This window comes from Carcharodon carcharias, chromosome 3 (assembly GCF_017639515.1).
Source record: "Carcharodon carcharias isolate sCarCar2 chromosome 3, sCarCar2.pri, whole genome shotgun sequence".
Lineage (NCBI taxonomy): Eukaryota > Metazoa > Chordata > Chondrichthyes > Lamniformes > Lamnidae > Carcharodon > Carcharodon carcharias.
Window position 1 is genome coordinate 55991160 of NC_054469.1, and position 27163 is coordinate 56018322.

Below are 27163 nucleotides of genomic sequence, written 5' to 3' on the forward strand. Positions count from 1 at the left end.
GGTGTCTGAAAAACAGCCTGATCAGACAGTACATTTTTCAGGCATCCTTGTGGCACAGGACATTAACCTTCAAAATTAACCCTCATTCCAAAAATGTAAAACTGGCCAATTTCTACCCCATTACAGTTGTAAAATTCTTTATTGGCCAGACACTCTGGTTACCCTTATCAGAATCACAGAATCACACAGTGCAGAAGTGGCCCTTCGGCCCATCAAGTCTGCACCGACACGTGAGAAACACCTGACCTACCTACCTAATCCCATTTACCAGCACTTGGCCCATAGCCTTGAATGTTATGATGTGCCAAGTGCTCATCCAGGTACATTTTAAAGGATGTGAGGCAACCTGCCTCCACCACCTCCCAGGCAGTGCATTCCAGACGGTCACCACCCTCTAAGTAAAAAAGTTTTTCCTCACATCCTCCTCTAAACCTCCTGCCCCTCACCTTGAACTTGTGCCCCTCATGACTGACCCTTTAACTAAGGGAAACAGCTGCTCCATATCCACCCTGTCCATGCCCCTCATAATCTTGTACACCTCGATCAGGTCGCCCCTCAGTCTTCTCTGCTCCAACGAAAACAATCCAAGTCTATCCAATCTCTCTTCATAACCTAAATGTTTCATCCCAGGCAACATCCTGGTGAATCTCCTCTGCACCGCCTCCAATGCAATCACATCCTTCCTATAATGTGGCAACCAGAACTGCACACACTACTCCAGCTGTGGTCTCACCAAAGTTCTATACAACTCCAACATGACCTCTATACTTTTGTAAGCTATGCCTCGATTGATAAAGGCAAGTGTCCCATATGCCTTTTTCACTACCCCACTAACATGCCCTTCCGCCTTCGGAGATCTATGGACACACACGCCAAGGTCCCTTTGCTCCTCAGAACCTCCTAGTGTCATGCCGTTCACTGAATACTTCCTTGTCAAATTACTCCTTCCAAAGTGTATCACCTCATACTTTTCAGGGTTAAATTCCATCTGCCACTTATCTGCCCATTTGACCATCCCATCCTATATCTTCCTGTAGCCCAAGGCACTTAACCTCACTGTTAACCAATCGGCCAATCTTTGTGCCATCCGCAAACTTACCAATTCTCCCCCCACATAGTCATCTATGTAGTTTATATAAATGACGAATAATGGGCCGAGCACAGATCCCTGTGGTACGCCACTGGACACTGGCTTCCAGTCATTAAAGCAGCCTTCTGTCATCATCTCCTGTCTCCTACAGCTAAGCCAATTTTGAATCCACCTTATCAAATTACCCTGTATCCCATGTGCATTTGCCTCCTTTATAAGTCTCCCATGTTGTACCTTGTCAAAGGCTTTGCTGAAATCCATATAAACTATATCAACTGCACTGATATCTAATATCTCAGATCAATACTCAGCAAGCAACTCAGTTATATCAAGAAGAAGCACCACCACCTTCTAAGGGAAACTAGAGATAGCAAATAAATACCAGCCTTGCCAGCAATGCCCACATCATGAGAATTAATAAAAATAATCTGCATTGAAAAAAGTGGCTGATACAAAGGCTGTGCAACAGTCAGCAAAAATGTCAAATGAGAAAATAAAAAAATCTGGAATATTCAACAAAGTACGTTGCAATTAAAAGGCACACTGTTATCTACAGATACTGAAAGCACTTTATAAGGTTAGAATATGAATAAGGATGAAGGAGGACAATCAGTTCATCGTAATATATCTGCAGAAAGGCATCTATTTATTTCTCAAATGATTATAGCACTTTGCTTCCATTACATTATCTGGGAGTCCATGCCATTTGTTCATCATTACTTCATCAAATAAGACTAACATGTATAAGCTCATCAAAAGGTTTAATGACAGTTTCCAGATGTTTTCAAGGTAAATGATGCAAGTTTACCTCAAGTGTGAAACCAATGACTTTGAAGCACTGTTCCAGGGCTTCAAATTGAGCCTTGTAGAAAGAATTGGTTACAATTTCCTCCATCATTGTAATTTTCTCATCCTGAAGGTACCTGAAAGATTTCAAAAGATGAAAATGATCCAAATTGATACCAAATTAGACAATGGAAAACATAAACAGAAATGTCCACATTGCAAAAGTACACAAATTAGTGTAAATACATTGCAAAATGCCTCTGGTCTCACAATGTATGTAGTGTACATGGTGTGACTCAACCATTTCTTGTTTACCACTGCAACGGTCAGCTAAAATATTTCTTCGCTTGTCAGTTACTGAGAAGGCAAAGTAGATCCTAAGCTCTTTACTTCTCTCTTAAACTGATCAGAACCATCGTATGAATGAAAAGCAGCACCAAGTTCCCATTGTCAGTTAGACTCCAGTACTACGAGAAGACCACATCATCCTCAGCCCTACGGTGCTGTAGCCTCTATATATGCAAAATTACCTTGGAGGTTGACCTTTGGACAACTTATAATGAGCTAGCTTGTTCTTCTGTGCCAGGCCAGCATAGATATAGTAGAAAATGTGGAAGTTTTTCTCTCCTCTGTAAGAAAATCAGAACATTTTGTTTGGTGAAAATAATAACATAGCAATTGGCCCTGTCATCTGAATCCACCAACTGCTACAGCCTCTTATTATTCTGTGAATATCATTAGATGAGGCCTGAAATGTTTCAAATTGCTTTAAAACAGCAACTAAAGTTTTCTTCTTTACTTACGGAGCCTGGTGGATGACTCTTGACTTCTCAAGCAGGTACTCTGAGATCTGAGCCCCCATGACTGTCCCGCCACTGGTAAACCTCATTTCCAAGTACTTGCCAAACCTGCTGGAGTTGTTGTTGATTATTGTGCAGGCATTTCCAAAAGCTTCTAGTAAGTTGTTTACCTGGAGAATCTTTTCCTGCAGCATCCTGTTATTGGTCTGAAAGATAAAAGACAATTACTTTGCTGGAAAGATTGCTTGAGGGTAAACTTGAAAAAGAAACTTTAAGTTACCTTTAACCCCCGTCTATTTTTCGTCCTCTTTTGTAAACCCTCATACTCCACCTTCCTTCAGGTGGAATGATCTAAAATATGGGCTTTTCTGCAGTTGCTATTAATATTGATCCATCCCAATTAACAGGAGACATAATTCTAGTGGTAGGCTAAGTATTCTTGCTCATTGCTCTTCCCAGGAAAGAATTGGAGTACTGTATATACTTGTGTAAAAGTCAATCTTGTGTAAATGTCAATCTTGAGCAAAAGTTGACCCCATGATTTTTGGCCTAAAAACTGTATTTTTTCATAACCTTATGTAAAAGTCGACCCTACTTTTTCAGGAATCAAAGCCCAAAATTTTCAGAACCAAAGTATAATCTCTACAATCACATCAAAAATCTCAATTCATTATTCGTTTAAAAAGTTACACTTAGCATATTTCCTCCAGTTCCTGCTGATCAATTAAGGCAGGAAGAAGATAGATCGATTTTGATTGTTTGGGGGAGAAACTAACAGATCAGAGAAGAGTGTTAAACATGGGACATGGAAACAGGAAGGAGGGACCAACTTCCAAAACGAACTTTAAATAAATGAACTTCCGGGTCTTGTAGCCTCAGCCTTCCAGGACAAAGAAGGGGAAGCTCAGGCCTTGCCAAACTGGCCCTTGCGAACGCCACTCCGTTGCCTCTGCACTAAGGTCTAGGTTGAGGGTTGGGAGCTGTAAACGTGACATTTTCCAATGGCGTGGCCCTTCCCTTTCCTTTTCTTTTTTCTTCCCCTGGCCCCCGAGCAGTATTGAAACTACATGTTCAGCCACCACTGCCTCTTCCTCTCCTATGGTGTAAGGAGAGGATCCATAATGAAAACAGAGAGAGACAATAAACAGTTGATGTGGGTGACACTACCCTTGTGGATTAATTTGAGAGCCATGTTAGGTGTGCCAGGAATTGTGTTTTGGTTGAAAGTAAGCACCTCAAAAAGATTACCAGTGTAAAAGTCATCGCCATAACTTTTTGCTTAAAATATCGGTCTCAAAAATTTGACATTTACATGAGTATATATGATACTTCTGTGATGCATCCAACTCACTTTTAAAAGCAGCATGTACAGGAATTCAAATAACAGCTGGAACCACTGCCACTTATAATAAACAAGAAGAAGTCACATTCATTCGTAAATGATGTTTCACAAAGGTCTAATAATAAAAATAAATGATATTGGAAGTCACTGATGGTGAAGTACATTCCCCAGTGTCGACACAAAGCAAGGAAAAGGTTGCAAGTTGGCTTTGTTGATCTCAGCCAGAGCAACAGCTCCCAATCTCAATTGCTATCTAATGACCTCTACTTGAAAGTGAATATGTTGAGCGCTAGAACAAGGACAAGATTTAGTTTGGTTGCATTGTCCTATGTGATATCATATCCCTTACTCTCACACTGTCGGGGTTCATGCTGTGGCATGGCCAGTGTGGTGCCAGAGGGTTGCCAGTTCCTGTGGAAGTGCACTCCAGCAAGCTTCAGTTAGCTTCAGGAGAGAATAATGTAAAGAGGAAGAAGGTTGGGGAGAAAGAAGGATAGAATTCATTTTTGTAAACGTTAACCTCCTGCAGAAAATTCAAGTTCATTTTTTAATTTCCTTTAATGGGACCATAAGGGCCATTCGTTGGCTACCATTTAGATAATGGTTTATAAACTCTTAACGTGCATAGAAAGCTTTGTGGTAACACCACTATGATGTTTAACTTTGTTTACCAGGGGTTGTCCCTGCTTTTTCTGTGAAAATGATAGTGGATGAATGGAAGACCCTCCCCTCCAACTTCCTGAGAAATTTACCCCCAATGAGTTTACATACCAGCAGTTCAGGACAGAGTCAACCAAGTAACAAAGCATCCAGATAACAAGCAATGTAATCTTGGTCAACAGAAATTGTGTGATCTGTCTGGTCATTAATAACATTTTTAAGATTTGTCTTCATAGTTAAAGTTTTATTGTATGTACAATGAATCCTGATAAGAGCCTTAATGCTTGCCAATAAATGTTATACCTTCTCATAATTCTAAATTCTGTACTAAAATCAAGTATTTTGTCAAACAGGAGTAATTGGTGTACTTTCATGCATTGTTACTTTTTGTTTAGGGTCATCAATATGCATAATTCAGGCATTCTGTACAATCAAAATGAAAACTGTACATTCCAGTTCTGCACAAGAGCAATCAATGTGCTTGAATCAAGGATTCTGAGTACCAAGAATGAGCAAGATGAAATTCTGTGCTTACATAAGGTATTAGTTAATCTTGAATCAACTCTCTGGGTAGGAAGCCCATGGCTAGAATGCTATTTTTACACCTCCTCAACATTGCTTTTCATTCAATCCAACTAGTTTTCCAATGGGTGAGTTAGGTTAAAATTGTCCCCTTGGTGCATTGTTGGAGAGTACCGTACCTTTCCAAGGACAGTGAGTTGCTCGACTAAGAAGTGGGCACTTTCAGTCTTCCCAGCACCACTTTCTCCACTGATCACAATGCACTGACATAGATAAGGAACACACATTAGTCACCACATCCTTTTATTGACATCACAAACTACATGAAGAGAACCAAAAAATATGAAATGGTGTAGGTTTATTTCACAGTATCATAGAACAGTTACAGCTCAGAAGAAGGTCTTTTGGCCCATCTGCTGGCCTTCTGAAGGAGCAATTCATCTAGTGCCACTCCCCTGCCATTTCCACATAGACCTGCAAACTTTCAGATAATAATCCAATTTCCTTTTGAAAGCCTTAATTGACCCTACCTCCATCACACTATCAGGTAATGCATTCTAGATCCTCATCACTTGCTGAGTGAAAATGATTTTCCGCATGTCACCATTGCTTCTTTTGCCAATTACCTTAAATCTCTGCCCTTTGGTTTTTGATCCTTCCACCAATGGGAGTAGTTTCTTGCTATTTATTCTGTTCAGATTGCTCATAATTTTGAATACCTCTATCAAATCTCCTCTCAACCTTCTCTTCTCCAATGAGAACAGTCCCAACTTCTCCAAACTTCTTACGTAACTAAAGTTCCTCATCCCTGGATCCATCCTCGTGAATCTTTAATGCACCCTATGTAATGCTGTCATATCCTTCCTAAAGTGTGGTGCCCAGAACTGGACAAAATACTTCAGCTAAGGCTGAACCAGTGATTATGCAGGTTTGACATAATTTCCTTGCTTTTGTACTCTATGCCCATATTGATAAAGCCCAGGATGCTGTGTGCTTTACTAACCACTCTCTCAACTGGTCCTGCCAACTTCAATGACTTATGCTCATAGGTGAGGCAATGGCATTGTGATACTGTTGCTGGACTAGTAACCTATAGGCCTAGGCTAATGTCCTGGGGACATGGGTTCAAATCCCACCAGGGCAACTGGTTCAATTTAAATTCAGTAAACAAATATGGAATTAAAAAGCTAGCCTCAAAACTGCTGCCCATGAGTTGATTGTTGTAAAAACCCATTTGGTTCACTAATGCTCTTTAGGGAAGGAGATCTGCCATCCCGGTTACTTCAGACCAACAGTAAAGTGGTTGACTCCTAAATGCCATCTGAAATGGCCTAGCAAGCCATTCAGTTGTATCCAAACCACTATAAAAAGGAATGAAATTGGATGGATCACCAGGCATTGACCTCAGCATGGGAAATGACAATGGCAATCTCAGTCCTACTAACACTGCAAAGTCCACCTGACTAACATCTGGGGACTTGTGCCAAAATTGGGAGGGCTGAACCACAGATTAATCACAGTAGCAGCAGTGTCTACCATCTACAAGCAGCTCATCAAGACTCCTTCAACAGTACCTTCCAAACCTAAGACCTCTACCCCCTAGAAGGACAAGGGCAGCAGATATATCAGAACATCACCACCTGCAAGCTTCCCTCCAAGCTGCACACCATTCTGACTTGGAACTATAACACCGTTCCTTCACTGTGGCTGGAATTCCCTCCCTAGCAGCACTGTGGGTGTACCTACACCACATGGCCTGCAGTGGTTCAAGAAGGCAGCTCACCACCACCTTCTCAAGGACATCTAGGGATGGGCAATAAATGCTGGCCTAGCCAGCGAAGCCCACATGCTGTGAATGAATAAAAAAAATATACTCAGATCCCTCTTCTCCTGAGTCCCCTTTAGAATTGTACCTTTATTTTATGTAGTAACTCCACATTCTTCCTATCAAAATGAATCACTTTACACTTCTCTGCAGTAAATTTCATCTGACACTCGTTCACCCATTCCACCAACTTATCTATGTACTTTTGAAGTTTTACACTATCCTCCTCATTGTTCACAATACTTCCAAGTTTTGCATCATCCGCAAATACATCAAGGTTTTATATATATATATTTTTTTTTTTATTCATTCATGGGATGTGGACTTTGCTGGCTAGGCCAGCATTTATTTCCCATCTCTAGTTGCAGGGAGTTCCAGGATTTTGGCCCAACGACAGTGAAGGAATGGCGATATATTTCCAAGTCAGGATAGTGGGTGACTTGGAGGGGAACTTCCAAGTGGTGGTGTTCCCATCTATCTACTGCCTTTGTCCTTCTAGATGGTAGTGGTTGTGGGTTTCGAAGGTGCTGTCTAAGGAGCCTTGATGAATTCCTGTGGTGCATCTTGTAAATGGTACACACTGCTGCTACTGTGCGTCGTTGGTGGAGGGAGTGAATGTTTGGGGATGTGGAGCCAATCAAGTGGGCTGCTTTGTCCTGAATGGTGTCAAGCTCCTTGAGTGTTGTGGGAGCTGAACTCATCCAGGGAATATTCCATCACACACCTGACTTGTACCTTGTAGATGGTAGACATGGTTTGGAGAGTCAGGAGTTGAGTTACTTATCGCAGGATTCTTAGCCTCTGACCTGCACTTGTAGCCACAGTATTTATATGCCTAGTCTGTTTCAGTTTCTGGTCAATGGTAGTCCCCAGGATATTGATAATGGGGATTCAGTGATGGTAATGCCATTGAATGTAAAGGGGCGATGATTAGATTTTCTCTTGTTGGAGATGGTCATTGTCGGCACTTGTGTGTTACGAATGTTGCTTGCCGGTTGAGTAACTCAACTCCTGACTCCCCAGAGCCTGTGTACCATCTACAAGGCACAAGTCAGGAGCATGATGGAATACTCTCCACATCTCCTGGATGAGTACAACTCCAACAACACTCAAGAAGCTTGACACTGTCCAGGACAAAGCAGCCTGCTTGACTGGCAACCCATCAACAAACACTCACTCCCTCCACCGCCAATGCACAGTAGCAGCAGCGCATTGCAGTGCAGGAATTGACCAAGACTCCTTGGACAGCACCTTCCAAACCCACGACCACTACCATTTAGAAGGACAAGGGCAGCAGATAGATGGGAACACTACCCCCTGGAAGTTCCTCTCCACTTCACTTGTCAGCCCAAGCATATATGTTGTCCAGGTCTTGTTGCATGTGGACATGGACTGCTTCAGTATCTGAGGAGTCACAAATGGTGCTGAACATTGTGCAATCATCAGCGAACATCCCCACTTCTGACCTTATGTTGGAAGGAAGGTCATTGATGAAGCAGCTGAAGATGGTTGAGTGAGGCCACTACCCTGATTTCCCAGAGCTGAGATGACTGATCTCCAAAAAGCACAATTCTTTGTGCTAGCTATGACTCTAACCAGTAGAGAGTTTTCCTACTGATTCCTATTGACTCCAGTTTTGCTCCTTGATGCCACACTCAGTCAAATGCAGGGGTAAAGCAAGGTTCTAACACCAATCCCTTCCGCACTCCACTATAAGCCTTCCTCCAGTCTGATAAAAAACAACCGTTGACCATTATTCTTTGTTTCCTGTCACTCAGCCAATTTTGTATCAAAGTTGCTGCTGCCACTTTTATTCCATGTGCTCCAATTTTGTTCACAAACCTGTTATGTAGCACTTTATCAAATGCCAATTGGAAGTCCATGTACACCACATCAACAACATTATGCTCATCAACCCTCCCAGTTACCTTATCAAGAAAACCCAAGGGTGTTAGTTAAACATGTTTTGTCCCTAACAAATCTATGCTGGCTTTTCTTAGTTAAACTGCATTTGTCCAAGTGACTCTTAATTTTGTCTTGCATTATCGTTTCTAAAAGCTTGCCCACCAATGGGATATTTGTTGTGGAATCACAGGTACCTGATCTGAGTTGTAAGTGGCCATAGCCTGGTAAGCAATGTCTGCCACAGCAAAGATGTGGGGTGGATTGGCAGTCCGCTTCGCACCAATGTACTGCTTGGAATGCTGTTAACAACAAAACAGAAATTAGCTTTGACGTAATGATGTAATAATTGCTAGTAATGTGTTTACTCTGCTGATACAAGTAACCGAATGATCTTTGCAACATACAGATGATCAGATGATTATTTGCCTATAAATGAAGGTATTGGTGCAAATATGTTGCAAATCAAACTGATGCCACCATATAAAATGTACATCACAGAAAGAGGTCTTTTGGCCCAACAAATCTGCACCAGTATTTATGCTCTATTTGAAACTCCTCCCATCTAACCCTCTCAATGTAACCTTCTTTTCTGCATGTGATTATCTAGCATCCCCTTAAATACAAAATGTGAATGAGTTTGCAATGTGTAGTTCCTGAAGACAATACTAGATTCTTCATTTACATTACAAAGAAACAGACTCATGCCCCATGATTTCTAAGGGGTCTAGATATACAGAGGCATTCCCCTAGGCTATCATTACCACTAGGTTTCCAGTAAACTTAGACACCAGATCACTAGCTAATCAGGAAACATGAACACATTTTAAACTCACCATCTAGGAGGCACAATATGGGCGGAGAGGGGACATGGGTGGTGCGGTTAAGATGACAGGGGTCAGGGTTGTTGCTCCACATTCCCAAAGTGATGGATTAATGAAGACTTCAATGATGAGTGCAGGAGGGTATGCCAGGAGCAGCACCTGGCATTCCTAAAACTGAGGTTTCAACTTGGTGAAGATGCAACTAAGGATTACTTGCATGCCAAACATCATAAGCAGCAAGTGATCCACAGAGCTAAATGATTACACAACCAATGGATCAGATCTAAAATAAGAACAGAAAGTGCTGGAAAAACTCAGCAGGTCTGACAGCATCTGTGCAGAGAAAAACAGGGTTAACGTTTTGAATCCATATGACTCTTCTTCAGAGCTAAAGAGAAGTAAATATGTGATGACATTTATACTGTTTAAGAGGGGTGGAGCAGGTGAAGCTAGATAGAAAGCCAGCAATAGGTGGAGGCAAAGGAGAGATTGACAAAGACGTCATGAACAAGAGGACAAAGGTTAATGGTAGTGGTAAGGGCAAAAAAAGGTTGCTGATAGTGGCATTAAGGTAAGGAAGCAGAATGTGATAATAGCAGGACAAGAGTAAGCACTCTGTGAAAGAACAACATGAACAACTGACAGGTGGCCCTTGTGGGGGTGGGGTGGAGGAAGGGGATAGTGGTGGGGAAAAAAGATCAAAAATAGGATAAAAGGTAACGAGAAAACAACGAATAAATGAAATAAATAAATAAAAATAAGTGGATAAAAAATAAAAAATAAAAATAAAAATAGAAAAATGTATATCAAAAAATGGGGGGAAAAGAGGGTAAAAAGGGGCTGAGGATAATGGAGAGAGTTCATGGTCTGAAGTTGTTGAACTCAGTTTTAAGTCCGGAAGGCTGTAAAGTGCCTAATCGGAAGATGAGGTGCTGTTCCTCCAGTTTGCATTGAGCTTCACTGGAACGTTGCAGCAGGCCAAGGACAGACATGTGGGCATAAGAGCAGGGTGGTGTGTTGAAATGGCAAGCAACAGGAAGCTCTGGGTTATGCTTGTGGACAGACTGAAGATGTTCCGCAAGGGTCACCCAGTCTGCGTTTTGTCTCTCCAACGTAGAGGAGACCGAATCGAAGAAGGTGCAAGTGAAGCACTGCTTCACCTGAAAGGAGTGTTTGGGCCCTTGGACAGTGAGAAGGGAGGAGGTAAAGGGGCAGGTGTTGCACCTTCTGCAATTGCATGGGAAGGTGCCGTGGGAGGGGGATGAGATGTTGGGGCTGATGGAAGACTGGACCAGGGTGTCCCAGAGGGAACAGTCCCTACAGAATGCTGGCAGTGGGGTGAGGATAAGATGTGTTTGGTGGTGGCATCATGCTGAAGTTGGTGGAAATGGCGGAGGATGGTCCTTTGAATGCGGAGGCTGGTGGGGTGAAAATAGAGGACAAGGGGGAACTTATCATGGTTCTGGGAGGGAGAGGAAGATGTGAGGGCAGAGGCGAGGGAGATGGGTTGGACACAGTTGAGGGCCCTGTCAACTACACAGGGTGGGAAACTTCGGTGAAGGAAGGAAGACATGTCAAAAGCACTGTTTTGGAAAGTGGCATCATCAAAACATGCAATGGAGGTGAAGGAACTGAGAGAATGGGATGGAGTCCTTACAGGAAGCAGGGTGTGAGGAACTGTAGTCGAGGTAGCTGTGGGAGTTGGTGGTCTTGTAATGAATATTGGTGGACAGTCTAACTCCAGAAATTGAGAAAGAGAGGGTAAGGAAGGGAAGGGAAGTGTTGGAGATGAACCATGTGAAGGTGATGGAGGGGTGGATATTGGAATAAAAATTCATAAATGTTTCCATGTCCAGATGAGAGCATGAAGTGGCACTGAAAGTCATCGATGTACTGAAAACAGAGTTTGTGAGGGGGCCTGAGTAGGACTGGAACAAGGAATGTTCCACACACCTCATAAAGAGACAGGCATAACTGGGACCCATGCAGATACCCATAGCCACAGCTTTTATTTGGAGGAAGTGAGACAAGCTTAAGGAGAAATTGTTCAGTGAGAGAACAAGTTCAACCAGACGGAGGAAACTGGTGGATGGGGATTGTTCAGACCTCTGTTCAAGGAAGCAGTGGAGAGCCCACAGACCATCCTGGTGGGGATGGAGGCATAGAGGGATTGGATGTCCAAGGTGAAGAGGATGCAATTAGGGCAAGGGAACTGGAAAGCATTGATATGACATAGGGCATCAGAGGAATTGCGGATGTAGGTGGGAAGAGACTGGACAAGGGGAGAGAGAACTGAGTCAAGATAGGAAGAAATTAGTTTTGTGGGGCAGGAACATGCTGACATGATTGGTCTACCAGAACAGCCTTGTTTGTGGATTTTGGGGAGGAGGTTGAAGTAGGCTTTCCGGGGCTGGGAGATTATGAGCTTGGAAGCTGTGCAGGGAAGATCTCCAGAGGAGATGAGGTCAGTGACAGTCCTGGAAACAATGGCTTGATGTTCAGGGGGAGGTAGGAGGAAGTGTCTGAGAGTTGGTGCTCAGCCTCTGTGAGGTAGAGGTGGGTACAAGATATGAGGATCAAATCTAAGCTCTGCAGTCCTGCTACATCCAGTAGCGAATGGTGGTAGATAATTAAACAATTCAGGAGGAGGAGGCTCCACAAATATCCCCATCCTCAATGATGAGCAAGGCCAGCACATTAGTTCAAAAAATAAGGCTGAAGCAATCACAATGATCTTCAGCCAGAAGTGCCAAGTGGATGATCCATCTTGGCCTCCCCAACATCACTGATGCCAGTCTTCAGCCAATTCGATTCACTCCTCATTATAACAAGAAGCGGCTGAAGGCACTGGGTACTGCAAAGGCTATGGGCCCTGACAAGCTTCCGGCAATAGTACTGAAGACTTGCATTCCAGAACATGCTGCACGTCCAGCCAAGTTGTTCCAGTACAGCTACAACACTGGCATCTACCCGGCTTTGTGGAAAATTGCCCAGGTATATCCCACAAAAAGCAGGACAAATCCAAAGCAACCAATTACAACCCCATCAATCTACTCTCAATCATCAGGGTAATGATGATGGAAGGGGCCATCAACAGTGCCATCAAGTGGCACTTGCTTAAAAATAACCTGCTCACTGACGCTTAGGTTGGGTTCTGCCAGGATCACTCAGATCCTGATCTCAATGCAGCCTTAGATAAAACATGGACAAAAGAGCTGAATTCCAGAGGTGAGCTGAGAGTGACTGCCCTTGACATCAAAACAGCATTTGACTGAGTGTGGCATCAAAGAGCCCTAGCAAAACTGGAGTCAATGGGAATCAGAGGGAAATCTCTTTGCTGGTTGGAGTCATACCTAGCACAAAGGAAGATAGCTGTGATTGTTGGAGGTCAATCATCTCAGCTCCAGGACATCACTGCAGGAGTTCCTCAGGATAGTGTCCTAGGCCCAACCATCTTCAGTCATATCATCAATGACCTTCCTTCATCATAAGGTCAGAAGTGGGGATGTTCACTGGTGATTGCACAATGTTCAGCACCATTCACAACTCCTCAGACGTTGAAGTAGTCCGTGTCCAAATGCAGCAAGACCTGGACAATATCCAGGCTTGAGCTGACAAGTAGCAAGTAACAGTTGCTGCACACAAGTGCAGGCAATGATCATCTCCAACAAGAGAGAATCTAATCATCACCCCTTGACATTCAGTGGCATTACCATCGCTGAATCCCCCACTATCAACATCCTGGTGTTACTGTTAGCCATTTAAATTCCGTGGCCGCAAGAGCAGGTCAGAGGCTAGGAATCCTGCAGTGAGTAACTCACCTCCTGACTCCCCAAAGCCCGTCTATCATTTACAAGGCACAAGTCAGGAGCGTGATGAAATACTCTCCACTAGCCTGGATGAGTGCAGCTCCAACAGCACTCAAAAAGTTTGACACCATCTAGGACAAAGCAACCTGCCTGATTGGCACCCCATCTACAAACATACACTCCCTCCACCACTGACACACAGTGGCAGTCGTGTGTACCATCTACAACATGCAATGCAAGAACTTACCAAAGTACCTTGGACAGCACCTTCCAAACCCATGACCACTACCATCTAGGAGGACAAGGAAGTTCCCCTCCAAGCCACACACCATCCTGACTTGGGAATATATTGCCATTCCTTCACTGTCGCTGGGTCAAAATCCTGGGACTCTCTCCCCAACAGCACTGTGGGTGTACCTACACCACTTGGACTGCAGCAGTTCAAGAAGGCAGCTCTCCAACACCTTCTCAAGGGAAATTAGGAATGGGCAATAAATGCTGGCTTAGCTCGCAATGCCCACATCCCATGAATGGAAATAAAAGAGAAAATCAAACAAGGCTCAGGAATTTAAATTGCCCAGGTCTTATGCTAAACTCCCTCCAGACCCACATCTCAACATACTCAGATGGCTCAATCATTTACATTAGTTGTCCTAACATGGACTATGAAGGAATTCACATTATGCTTCTGAACACTGGCCTAGCAAGCTACTGAGTTGTATCCAATACCATGACAGCAAAGCATAACTAGAGTAAAACCTCTGGTCTGAAAATGATATTGGCATACCCTGTTCTGTTGATCCTGTAAAGTCATCCTTGCTAACATTTGAGGATTTGTACTGTTCCGAATGTGAGATTCTACAAGGTGGTTATGTTTTAAACTGTCTTTTTTTAATGTAAGATAAAACAGAATGTCCTGAAATGGGGGAATGGTGAAATCATACTAAGCTCTGCCTGGAGACAGGCCCATATGATTTGGTTGTCATGGAGAAAGAGACCTAGGCTGAAACCTATAGAAAATCAATCATGTTATGATCACTGCGACCTAGAGGCTGCTTTACTATGAGGTCATTAATTAATTCCTTCTCATTGCACATTACCAGGTCTAGAATAGCCTGATCTCTGGTTCGCGCTAGAATATGCTGCTCCGAGAAACTGTCCTGAATACACTATGAACTCATCTTCCAGGCTACCTTTGCCAATCTGATTTGTCCGACCTATGCGTAGACTAAAATCACCCATGATTATTGCAGCACCATTCTTATATGCCCCTATTATTCCTGTACATTCTGTCCAATAGTGTAGTTACTGGTAGGGAAACTATAAACTACTCCCGCAAGTGACTTCTTACCTTTGCAATTTCTTATCTCTACCCAAACTGATTCTACATAACGGATTCTTTAGAACTGAGAACAAAGGAAAATCCAAAGTTATTTTACAAATACATTAAGAGTAAGAGGATAAGTGGGAAAGAGTAGGGCCCACTAAGGACCACAGTGGTAATTTTTGTGTGGTGCCAGAAGACGTAGATAGAGTTCTAAATGAATACTTTGTTTCGGTGTTTACAAGTGAGAGGGATGACATGGGTATGGAAATCAGGCAGAAGGACTATGATATAATTAAAGAAATTAGCATAGAAAGGGAGAAGACCACTAAGTGGTCTGCCAGGCTTAAAAGTAGATAAGTCTTCAGGCCCGGATGAAATGTATCCCAGGCTGTTGAGAGAAGCAAGGGAGGAGATGATAGGGCCACTGGCAATAATTTTCAATGCCTCTCTGGCCACAGGAGAGGTGCCAGAGGACTAGAGGACAGCCAATGCGGTATCATTATTCAAGAAGGGAGGAAGGGATAAACCAGGGTACTACAGGCCTGTCAGTCTAACCTCAGTGATGGGGAAACTATTGGAAGCAATTCTGAGGGACGGAATTAATCTACACTTGGAGACGCAAGAATTAATCAAGGACAGTCAGCATGGTTTTGTTAAGGGGAGGTCATGTTTGACCAATTTGATTGAATTTTTCGAGGAGGTGACCAGGTGTGTAGATGAGGGCAATGCATTTGACATATTCTACTTGGACTTCAGCAAGGCTTTTGATAAGATCCTGCATGGGAGACTGATAACAAAGGTAAGAGCCCATGGGATCCAAGGCAATTTGGCAAATTGGATCCAGAATTGACTGAGCGGCAGGAAGCAGAGGATGATGGTCAAGGCATGTTTTTGTGACTGGATGCCTGTGTCCACTGGGGTTCCACAGGGATCGGTGTTGAGTCCCTTACTGTTTGTGGTATATATAAACGATTTAGACTTGAATATAGGAGGATTGATCAGTAAGTTCGCAGATAACACAAAAATTGGTGGGGTGGCAAATAGTGAGGAGGATAGCCTTAGATTATAGGAGGATATAGATGGCCTGCTCAGATGGGCTGATCAGTGACAAATGGAATTTAATCTGGATAAGTGTGAGGTGATGCACTTGGGCAGGACAAACAAGGCATGGGAATACACGGTGTATGGTAGGATCCTGGAAAGCACTGAGGATCAGAGGGACATTGGTGTGCATGTCCACTGGTCCCTTAATGTAGCAGGACAGGTGGATAAGGTGGTTAAGAAGGCATATGGGATACTTGCCTTTGTTAGCCGAGGCATAGAATATAAGAACAGGGAGGTTATGCTGGAACTGTATAAAACGTGGTTAGGCCACAGGTAGAGTATTGCGTGCAGTTCTGGAATCCACATTATAGGAAAGATGTGATTGCACTAGAGAGAGTGCAGAGGAGATTTACCAGGATGTTTGCCTGGGCTGGAGAGTTTTAGTTATGAGGAGAGATTGGATAGACTGGGGTTATTTTCCTTGGAGCAGAAGGGATTGAGGAGGGACATGATTGAGATGTATAAAATTATGAGGGGCATATGTAGGGTAGAAATGAAGGAACTTTTCCCCTTGGTGGAGGGATCAATAACCAGGGGGCATAGATTTAAGGTAAGGGTCAGGAGGTTTAGAGGGGATGTGAGGAAGAATTTTTTCACCTAGAGGGTGGTGGATCTCTGGAACTCACTGCCTGCAAGGGTGGTAGAGGTAGAAACCCTTATAACATTTAAGGAGTATTTGGATGTGCACTTGCGATGCCATGGCATACAAGGCTATGGGCCTGGTGATGGAAAATGGGATTAGAATCATTAGGTACTTGCTTGACAGGTGCAGACTCGAAGGGCTGAAGGGCCTTTTTCAGTGCTGTAGACCTCTATGACTCTATGGCTATCTCTCACTATTGTATTAATGAATCCGTCCACCTTCCCTTGATCCCTCGATATCCAATGTCGTCATCAATATCCTGGGTGTGACCATTGACCTGAAATTTAACTGAAGCAGCCACAATAATGCTGTGACTACAACAGGTAAACAGAGGCTGACAACTCCGTGATGAGTAGATGGCGGTGTAATGGAAATGTTACTGGGCTAGTAATCAATAGGCACAGTAAAATGTTGTAGGGGCAAGGGTTCAAACCCCACCATGGAAACTGTTGAAGCCTAAATTCAATTAAGTAATAAATTTCTGTTGAAAATTAACTAGTTTTGTGGTCAGTAATAGTGATCATAAAACTAACACTAATTTTTGTAGAAACTCATCTGGTTTACTAACATCCTCAGGGTGACCGACCTGGATTTTCTGGCACCGTCCTGCAATTTCACTAAACTCCCCTTCCCCACTAAGGCCATCCCAGGATGTGTTTTGTCCCAGATTTCTTCTGATCTGCATCCTTTATGTCTCTGCATGCACAGTCTGGTTCACACAGCCACAAGGGAGTTGTTCGGCTACAGCTGCTGGGTGGTCTGGGTTCTGGACTGTCCAACAGATGTCTATTGGATGGGGTCCCAGCTGGCTGTGGTAGGATCAGACTCAAAACGGACCATGAGCCAAGGCCCAATCCCTCCACCAGAGCCCCACCCCACGCCTCCCCCACCAGCTCCCAAGGCCTCGTCAGCATTCCCCCATGGCGAAGTGTCCCTTATTTTTCTCACCCAGAATTGGTTGCCCTGAATGCTCTTACCTGGTCTGGCCTATATGTGATTTCAGACCCACAGCAATGCCAGTGACTCTTAACTGCCTAGCAAGCCACTCAGTTCAAGGGCAATTCGGGATAGGCAGCAAATTGCCTTGCCAGCACTACGACAAGACAGAAATCAGGAGTGTGATGGAATACTCTCTACCAGCCTGCAGGAGTGTAACTCTAACAATGTTTAAGAAGCTTAACACCATTTAGGACAATGCTGCTTGCTTCAATGGCACATTCAACCATTCACTTACACACCAAGGCTGCAGTGTGTACTATTTACAAGATTCAGTGCAACAAAGCAAAGGTTTCTTTGACAGCACCTTCTAACCTGCCACTTCTACCACCTGGAAGAACAAGGGCAGGAGATACATGGGGACACCTCCATCTGCAAGTTCCCCTCCAAGCCATACACCATCCTGACTTGGAAATATATTGCTATTCCTTCACTGTCATTGGGTCGAAATCCTGAAACTCCCTCCCTAACGGCACTGCAGGTGAACCTACACCAGGTGGACTGCAGCAGTTCGGGGAGGCGGTGGCTCACGATCATCTTCTCAAGGGCATTTATGAATGGACAATAAATGCTGACTTTGCCAGTGATGCTTCCATCCTGTTAATGATTTTTTAAAAAATGCCTGATGCCATAACAAGTTATGGTTGCCTGTGCATCTGTTGTCACATTATTGGTGCCCATGATTCTAACTCTGGTCAGCTTTTATTAGTGAAGTTAAAATTAGTCTTGGGAGGGTTGACAGCTATTTCCATAATATCTTTTATTGTGAGACCAGTCTCAGTAAGAGGACCCTTAACTTTGTTTCTCTCTCCACAGATGCTGCCTGACCTGCTGAAGGCTCCCAGCATTTCCTGTTTTTATTTCAGATCTCCTGCATCCACTGTATTTTGTTTTTGTGTAAGAGAAGTGGAGGTGTGAACAGTGAGGTGACACTCCTCTTCTGCCGCAAAGTTCTTTTGAGGTCCATGTTTTGTAGGGTGAGGATATGTTGTTACAGAGGTGCTGACTGATCAGTGTGGTAATCTTGCAGCCATGCCAAGTGCTAGGATCAGGTTTCAGAGATGCCACAACATTCATAAATGCTTTGCTACAGGATCTTTTCTGGCACCAGAAGGACATTATATTGATATTGATCAAGGCACCTATCTAGTTTCATTCAGCAGATGACAAATGCAGAGTTCTACAAGGGTGGCAGGTGCATTCATTTCTCTCAAAAGTACAGAGAAACAGCACACCACACAGCCAAGATCATTGTCATTGCAAGCTTTTCCAGAGTGCTAAATGTTGTGTGGTGTACCTGCATCGGCAAACAGGAGCCATTCATCAATCTGATATAGTACAGCAAACACAACAGCTCCTATTTCCTTATCGTGGAGGTAGTCAGTAATGCCAGAAAAATCATCTTTCACAAAGTATCCATGGTTAATACATCCCTATTTCACCATTAATCAGGTGCTTTTGAAAGGGATAGCTAACACCTAAGCAGGCAGGAATAACAGAAGGTTTGGGGGAACATGGTGGTGTGATGTCATTGTACTAGTAACCCAGAATCCCAGACTAAAGCCCTAAGAGTGAAAGTTCAAAACCTATCATTGCAGCTGGTGGAATTTAAATTCAATTAATCAAATCTGCAATTGAAAACTAGTCTCAGTAATGGTAACCTTGAAACTATTATTGTTGTAAAAGCTCTAAGATAAAAACAAAATACTGTGGATGCTGGAAATCTAAAACAGAAAATGCTGGAAAAACTGCACAGGTCTGATAGCATCTGTGAGGTAAAAAAACAGAGTTAATGCTTTGAATCCATATGACCCTTCTTCAGAGCTGAAAAGAAGTATAAATTTATACTGTTTAAGTGGGGTGCAGCAGGTGAAGCTGGATGGAAGGCCAGCAATAGGTGGGGGCAAAGGAGAGATTGACAAAGATTTCATAAACAAAAGGACAAAGTGGGTGTTAATGGTAGTGGTAAGAGCTAAAAAAGGCGCTGATAGCGGCAAAGGTAAGAAAGCAGGATGTGATAACAACAGTAAGCACTCTATGAGAGAACAACATGGAACAAGTAATGAATGGCCCTTTTGGGAGGGGGGCAGTGGTGGGGAAAAGGATAGGAAAGGGGATAAAACAATGAATAACATTGAAAATAAATAAAACTAAGTGGATAAAATAATTTTAAAAAATTTTAAAAAGGGATTAAAAAAGGGTCGCTTTCTTCAAAATTCTTTTTTTACCCATTTATTTTTATTTATTTATTCATTGTTTTAGCCCCTTTTTATCCTATTTTCTATCCTTATCCCCGGCACCACCCCTCCCCCTCACCCCACCCCCAAAAGGGCCATTTGTTACATGTTTCACAAACTGCTGACCCTTGTTCTGCCATTATCACATTCTGCTTTCTTACCTTCATGTCACTATAAGCACCTTTTTAGCCCTTACCACTGCCACTAACACTTCCTTTGTCCTTGTGTTCATGCCATCTTTATCAGTCTAGGCCTGCAACACTGTATCTTAAAAGGAGTGATTGAAATATGTGATTTTTTTTGTTTGCTTTTTTTATTCTGTTAATAACCTAAGTGCACAATTCATTAATGAAATTCATCTTTTCTTATGTGTGTATGTTTGAGTGAGTGTTTTTGCTGTGTTTGCATGTCAGGGTGTTGTGCGAATATATGTTTATCTTTGCTTCTGATTAAAACTTACCAAAAAGCCTATCTTGTGTCTATTATCAAAAGTCAAAACAATACAAACATCTTAAAGCACCCCCTCTAAAGTACATATCTTGTGCAGACGTCTGAGAGATGAGCAAGGGGAAAAATCATCCCACCTTCTGTCTCCCATTCGTAACATTAGCACACAAATTAATTTGAGCCCTGGAGTGTCAAACTTCAATTTAACGTAGATACAGAGCTGCAGGAGAGAAAACACCAAGACCAAGATTTTCCAGTCGTCGGGTGGGCTCCACAGGGGGTGAAGGGGAGCAGCCGTGAAACAGACTGCTGCCCGCGATCAGGTCCCGACTGCGATTTCACGCTGGCTGGCCAATTAACAGCCAGCCACCATGAAATGCACGCTGCAGCACTGCTGGGCTGGGGGCGGGAGGAGTGCCAGTGTGGAAGTTCTCATATGCGTGCAGTAAAAGCTCCCTGAGGCACAGAAATCCCTCAGGGAGCTGAAGATTTTTAAAATAAAAAATAAAGAAATTAGAAATCTTAAAAACATGTGCCCTCATGTCACATGAGCAGGGACTTGTTAGAAGTTAGTTTGAAAAGTTTTTAATATTCTGCCTCAACAAAAGTCTTCCAGACTTTCAAAGCCTCAAATGCATAGTCTTGTACTCATGGCAGCATTTCATTGTATTATAGGTTTTTTGAATGCCTATAACCAGCTAATTGTTTTGCCGTGAATTCATTGATAAATGAATATAACATAAATTGGAACATTGCAATATTTCTTTTCAACCCAGGTGTCATGGGACAATCTTTGACTAACTCCGTGCATGCTCAGTAAATTAAGAGACTGAGTAATGGAACAGTCGGTCGCACTCAGTGATGTCTGCGCTTCAATGTGTTCTATTTGTTCCTGTAACAGCTAGTGATCATCACAGACCAAGGTCTGACTTGATACTTCATATTTTGTTTACAATTTTCCATATAGATTGCAGATGATGAAGGTAGCCAACTATCTGGCTGAGGCTAGGTTCAGTAGCATTCTCATCTTCTGACAAACCTCTTATCATTGGCTGCAGTCTCTTACAAGGAATTGCAATCATGGAGAGCTGATGTAATGTCACTCAGAGAAGTCTGACCTTCTATTGACGGACAAATGTTTCAAGCTAATAGGGATGGACAAACTGCTCTGATGGCTATTACACAGTACATAGTATTTACAGCACAGAAACAGGCCATTCGGCCCAACATGCCAGTGTTTATGCTCCACACGAGTCTCCTACTACCCTACTTCATCGAATGCACATGTGTATCCTTCTATTTCTTTCTGTCTCATGTGTTTATCTAACTTTCTCTTACATATATCTACTCCAGTCAGCACAACTACTCCTGTGCTGGCAAGTTCCACATTCTAATGGCTCTCTGGATAAAGTATCTTAATCTTGAATTTCCTACGAGATTTAATGGTGACAATCTTACATTTGTAGTCCCTGTTTCTGGTCTACCCCATAAGTAACAGCTAGCGATCATCACAGACAAAGATCTGACTTGATACTTTGTGCTTTCTCTACAATTTCACATGTAGATTGCAGATGATGAAGGTAGCCAACTATCTGGCTAAGGCTAGGTTTAGTGGCCTTAGACAGGGCCCTGAAAACAGTTACAGGGGTTATGATGCAGCATTACCTAAACTTTGTGCTGCCTGTTAATTTAAATGATTGCAGCATGGGAGCATGCTGGCCAATGCAAGGGGTCTAGTCCCAAGGATCTGGATGCAGTGCCACAATAAGTTTAGTGACCTTGCATGACAGGTCAAGGTCAGTGAATCTATCTTCAAACGCCTTATTCCACCAGCTTCATGTCATGCCCAGTACAGATATGGATATACTACAAATTTTAAAGCTATATTTTAAGAAGTGAATACAGAAGCTGTATTCACAATACAGATGGCTGCAGCATACCATGTAACTTTTGGCATTTGAACTGCTGAAAGTAGAGCCTGTCGTCAATACCTGATTAAATATGGACCTGAGCGAAAGAACCTCACAGTCACTTGTGAAATTCACACATCCCTTTGTTTAAGAATGGACCATCAACAAAGATAACATATAGCTGGTTTGTCTTTCTGTTTCATCATGGACAAAAAAGACAGGATTTTCCCCTCGACAATTTGGGGGCGGGCCCGGTCGCCGAGGGGAAAATGACACAGAATGACGTCGGGAGGAACCCCCGACGTCATCTCGGTCCATTTAAATTTTTAGGAAGGCGGGCGGACAGGGAAATCAGCTGTCCGCCCACCAATCTGTCAATGGCCAATTGAGGCCATTGACAGGCTAATTAAGGTAATTAAAGACTTGCCCGGCCAACCTTAAGGCTGGCGGGCAGACCAGGAGTCCCAGGGGCCTCCAGGTTATTCATGAAACTTCATCCACTAGCGGGATGAAGTTTCATGTCCGTTTTGTAAAAAATTAATAAAGGCTATGTGTTCTTTATTAACATGTCCCATCTTGTGTGACATTGTCACATGAGGGGGACATGTTAATCATTTTTTAATGTTTCTATTTTCTATTTTTAAAGTTTTTTCCACAGTCAGTATTCTCCCTGAGACAGCATTTTGTCTCAGGGAGAAGTGCACTCTTTCGCATGCTTGCCCGAAAGAGCGCACTTTGACAGATGGGGAGTCCCTTCCCCCCAGAACAGGAAGGGGATGCCACTGGGCGGGCCTTAATTGGCCCACCCACTTAAAATGGTGGCGGGCCCCGTTTCAGTGGTGGGAGTCGGCTGGCCACCCACCGCCAAGCCGGTGGGGCCTGCATGCTATCCGAGGGCAAGATTCTGCCCATTAAAACTCAGTGGGTGTTAGACAAATGTGAAATGGATCCTATCAACTTCCATTGTATTGTGAAGCCCTCTCACCCAAACTTAAAAATATTGGCTGTCTTGAACTTCCAAGGTGTGAAAAGTCACAACACAGAATGTTTGTTGACCTAACACTCCACCTTATTTGGAATAAGACTCTGAACTTGTAACAAGATCACATGGGTGAGACAACCATATTTTTGCCTGGTTTTGAAACAGAAAGAAACGACTCTGCAGACAGAGAGACCATCAGAAAGTCACCAAATCAGCTGCAAGTCAATTATGCAGCCAAGGTAATACACAGCAATATCTTGGAAGTGGGAGAAGGACTCTCACCAACCTGTTCCAACTGCAATTTCACCTGAGAACCAATCTATTGAAAATTCAAATACAAGAGTCTTTACAGCTTACTAAGAAACCTCTTCTTACAAGACCTTTGCTCAACTAACAACATCAACTCATCTAAGAAACTACAGAGAGACTGTGGCAAATTATATATTGTAATTGTATTGTTTCTTTCCTTCATCGGTATCTATGCTTTTTGTGAGTGATAGTGTGAGAGAGTCGGGTGAGTGAGACATCATGTTTTTAAACCTTCGGGGCAAGTGTGGGATAATAAATAATCTTTACTTTAAAACTCACAAAAAAGGCTTGCTGCTAGAATTGGGATAAATCATTCTGAGAGTAAAAAACACACACACACACCGCACATACAAAACATTTGATCATGGACAATAATAAAACATTCACCAGTAGCATCACACACCGATCAGCACACCATACCCTCATCCATACCCATGTGACTCCCAACAATCTCTATTAATCATGACTCATACCTAATATTCTTAGATTCACTTCAACTTCCCACACTTAACACTGCTGTAAGATCAACACTCACATCTTGCAGCTTGCGTACATTTTCAGCTGTTCAAACATGATAGCTTTATCACCTAAACACATTATACAATACTCATTGTATGTTCTTAGGCCATGAAGGAGACAAGGTCAATCATAAATGGGGCTGAAAATATCAAAGATGACAGTGTCCTCACACCTAAACCTTCTTCTCATATGTCACTTCACCTCCATCACATAATCTCTTCTGGTTTAGAAGCCTCAGATGGTGGAGGCATATAGCTTTTGCTTTCCTTTCCCACCTCACCATAACCCTATTCTTGTGTCTTTGTCATTTCAGATACCTAAGAACTGAAACCTTGTCAGGCAGCATGGAAGAGCAAAAGGTGGAAGAGCAAGAAGACAGTGATGAGGAAGAAACACCATCTCCCGCTGTAAAACCCAAGGCTCAAATACTGACACTGTTTTGGAGAATAGTTTAGAGGCAGGATCTGAATGTGGTGAGATACTGGGCACAAGTGGCCTGCAGCCAGGGCAGGGGACAAGGGTAGTACAGGTGTCAGCTCACCAGAGAGTGAGATTGCATATTAGTTCTGCTGTTAATGACTCAAATGAGTACTTTGACGGGGCAGCCAGCAAAAGAAGGTTGATGGATATGCACAATGAAATGCTGGTGCACTGGTAGGCCTACCAGAAATTCAACAGTCAATGTCAAGAAGCATATGCTAGTCTGGCACAATTGGCACATGGCTTTGTGCAGAGCTTGGAGCGTTTCCTTTCCAGCATGGAAATGGTGACCAACTCAACCATGATGCAGCTTTTGACGGCTGATGTCTCAGCTTCCATTGCAGCACAAGCGGAAGCCATCCAATGTCTGGGTGCTGCAGCAGAAGCCCAATTGAAGACATGCAAGCACAGACTGCTATCATCATAGCTGAGAATACCAGTGTTCAAAGGGCTTGCAGGCTGTCACAGCAGTCCAGTAATCTATGTTGCAACGGATTACTAATATTGTTGAGACACTGCCCTGGGAGAGAGGCACTAAGTCCTCCCTCAGATTGACAACATTTGTCCTCCCACCACTGCCACTTTGCAAGGGCACTTGCTGTTGCCTTTCACACTGAAAGTCAGCAGCCTTCCACCAGCCATGTTACAGCCAGTGGGGTGCAATGTATGAGAGCACTAGGCCAGGAAAATACACTCAGAAGACAGGCACCAAGGGAATCCAGATGGGTGACTAACTAATGCTTGCATGCAATATGGCATAGTTTGATTTATAAATTTAGTTTGGAATGTTTATTTTGTGGTAATTTTTATTTTTACATGATGGCCAAGAGGGCACTATGATGGTTAGTAACAGTGGAAAGATAAGGTGTGGGACTGTTGGTGAATGGGAAATCAGGCTTGTGTTTACTGGTGTCACAGCTGGATGAATCAATTATGCACAGCTTGGCCAGAAGAGGAGGCAATGTTTTCACCACGTTTGTTAGTCTATTTGTCTGTAGACAATATATCTCAAAAACCAACAGATGGATTTCAACAAAATTTGGTACATGGATAAGGTATGGCCCAAGGAAGAACTGATTAGTTTTTGGCAAAGTTGCAAATTTGGATCTGGATTTTTTTAAAAGGAGCCCTATCACTGGGAGAAAAAACAACTGACTTTTTTTAGAATGTTGTGTGTAGTTTTATTTAAAATGTTATTGACTATGGTGGACTATCTCAGCTACTGTGGTGCAATTTGTCACAGCTGTCGAAATGTGAACAGAGTTTTCAGAACAGGTTATTGGATGTGCATTGGACTGAAACCTCCTCAGTAAGATGGAAGCTGTTAATAAAAGGATTTTTTTTTAAACCTAGTGGTTCCTGAACAACAACTGGGCAGGGAAAAGCCTCAAGGAAGAACTGTGTAATTGTGATATTGTTGAATTTACACACCATGTGCTCCATTGCAGGCCTTCCTTACTTGTCTGTATTGGAGTTCATTTGTTAATTATTCACTATGATTGAAAAGTTTGTTAAATTTTGTACTCTGCGAATCTGGTGTTTGGGCTCCTTGCCCCAGTTCTGAGTTTACAGTTTCTGAAACAACAAATGTCTATTTACTGCCCAAAGTATTTTTACATCCTCAAGAACCAAAAACTTGGTACTCATAAAACTAGAAAAAATTCATTTTTCTTTTGGCCCTTCACCAATGTTTTTTGCAGATGCATGTTGATGGCAGCATGCTAAATGGTGTGGTGAATATACATGGGTGATGGGGCAATATTTATTGTAGCATTACATTTTCACCCAACTATTTTCTGATCACTTTTCTGGAGGAACAGCATGCTCAACGGGCAGATATCTCCACAAATTCTGTCAATGCTGCTTCTTCAGTAGTAAAGAGACAATTCCACTCCTTCCTTATCCACCCCACATCAGTTCCAGGCCTATTTACCTTTGCTTTTCCAATTGAACTTATAAATAAAGCCTAGCAAGGAAGATAATGATTTTGGATACTGGGCTATCTATCAGAACAATGTTAGCCCCAGTCACATGTGATAAATGATCATTTTCAATTTCAATTCCAAATTCAGCTTTTGGTGCCTGTATAATACTTCTCCTGCCAACGCAGGAAATGTGTAAATCTGCAGCTAATAAACATGAACGGACTTGCACCTGCATCAATTCTAAGTAATATTAATCAAAAATGTAAGTACCCTTGGTAGTTGAGCTGAACGTAATGTAAAGCTGATCTTTTAAAAGACGTTTACAATGATGATTAATGGAATATGCAAGTAGCAAATAACAATTTAAATATGGAAATTCAGAAGGAGATTGCATGTATGCCTCTTCCATCCACAATGTTGTATGATATTTTATTGACTTGTAAAGCAAAACCAATCAATTGTGCTGTTGTCATATTCTGTGAATCATCACATTCTATTGTGGGTTTGAAACCTCTGAAATAGAATGTAGATTTGATGTTCTTTTCTGGTGTATATATCAAGAGAAAAGTTGCCATCTGTTTATATCATGCAGTTCACAGCTTCTTAAATGAACCAAATAGTAAAAAATCAACTCCAAACTGCATAAATATTTCACTTCCATTACTGACTCTTACAAAAATAGTTTTTTTTGATAAACAGGTATGTTTTCAGAAAATATTGTCAC

General features: G+C 42.6%; 1 protein-coding gene across 1 annotated transcript in view; it reads right to left on the reverse strand.

Annotated features, from left to right (window-relative positions):
- Positions 1-27163, reverse strand: part of myo3a (myosin IIIA) — a 611422-nt gene that overhangs the window by 294696 nt on the left and 289563 nt on the right. Inside the window, exons 11-15 of the mRNA XM_041183939.1 lie at positions 9125-9229; positions 5380-5463; positions 2680-2882; positions 2407-2505; positions 1899-2013 (exon numbers count right to left, since the gene is read on the reverse strand). Of these exons, the coding sequence (XP_041039873.1) occupies positions 1899-2013; positions 2407-2505; positions 2680-2882; positions 5380-5463; positions 9125-9229 (606 nt within the window). The remainder of the gene's footprint in view (positions 1-1898; positions 2014-2406; positions 2506-2679; positions 2883-5379; positions 5464-9124; positions 9230-27163) is intronic.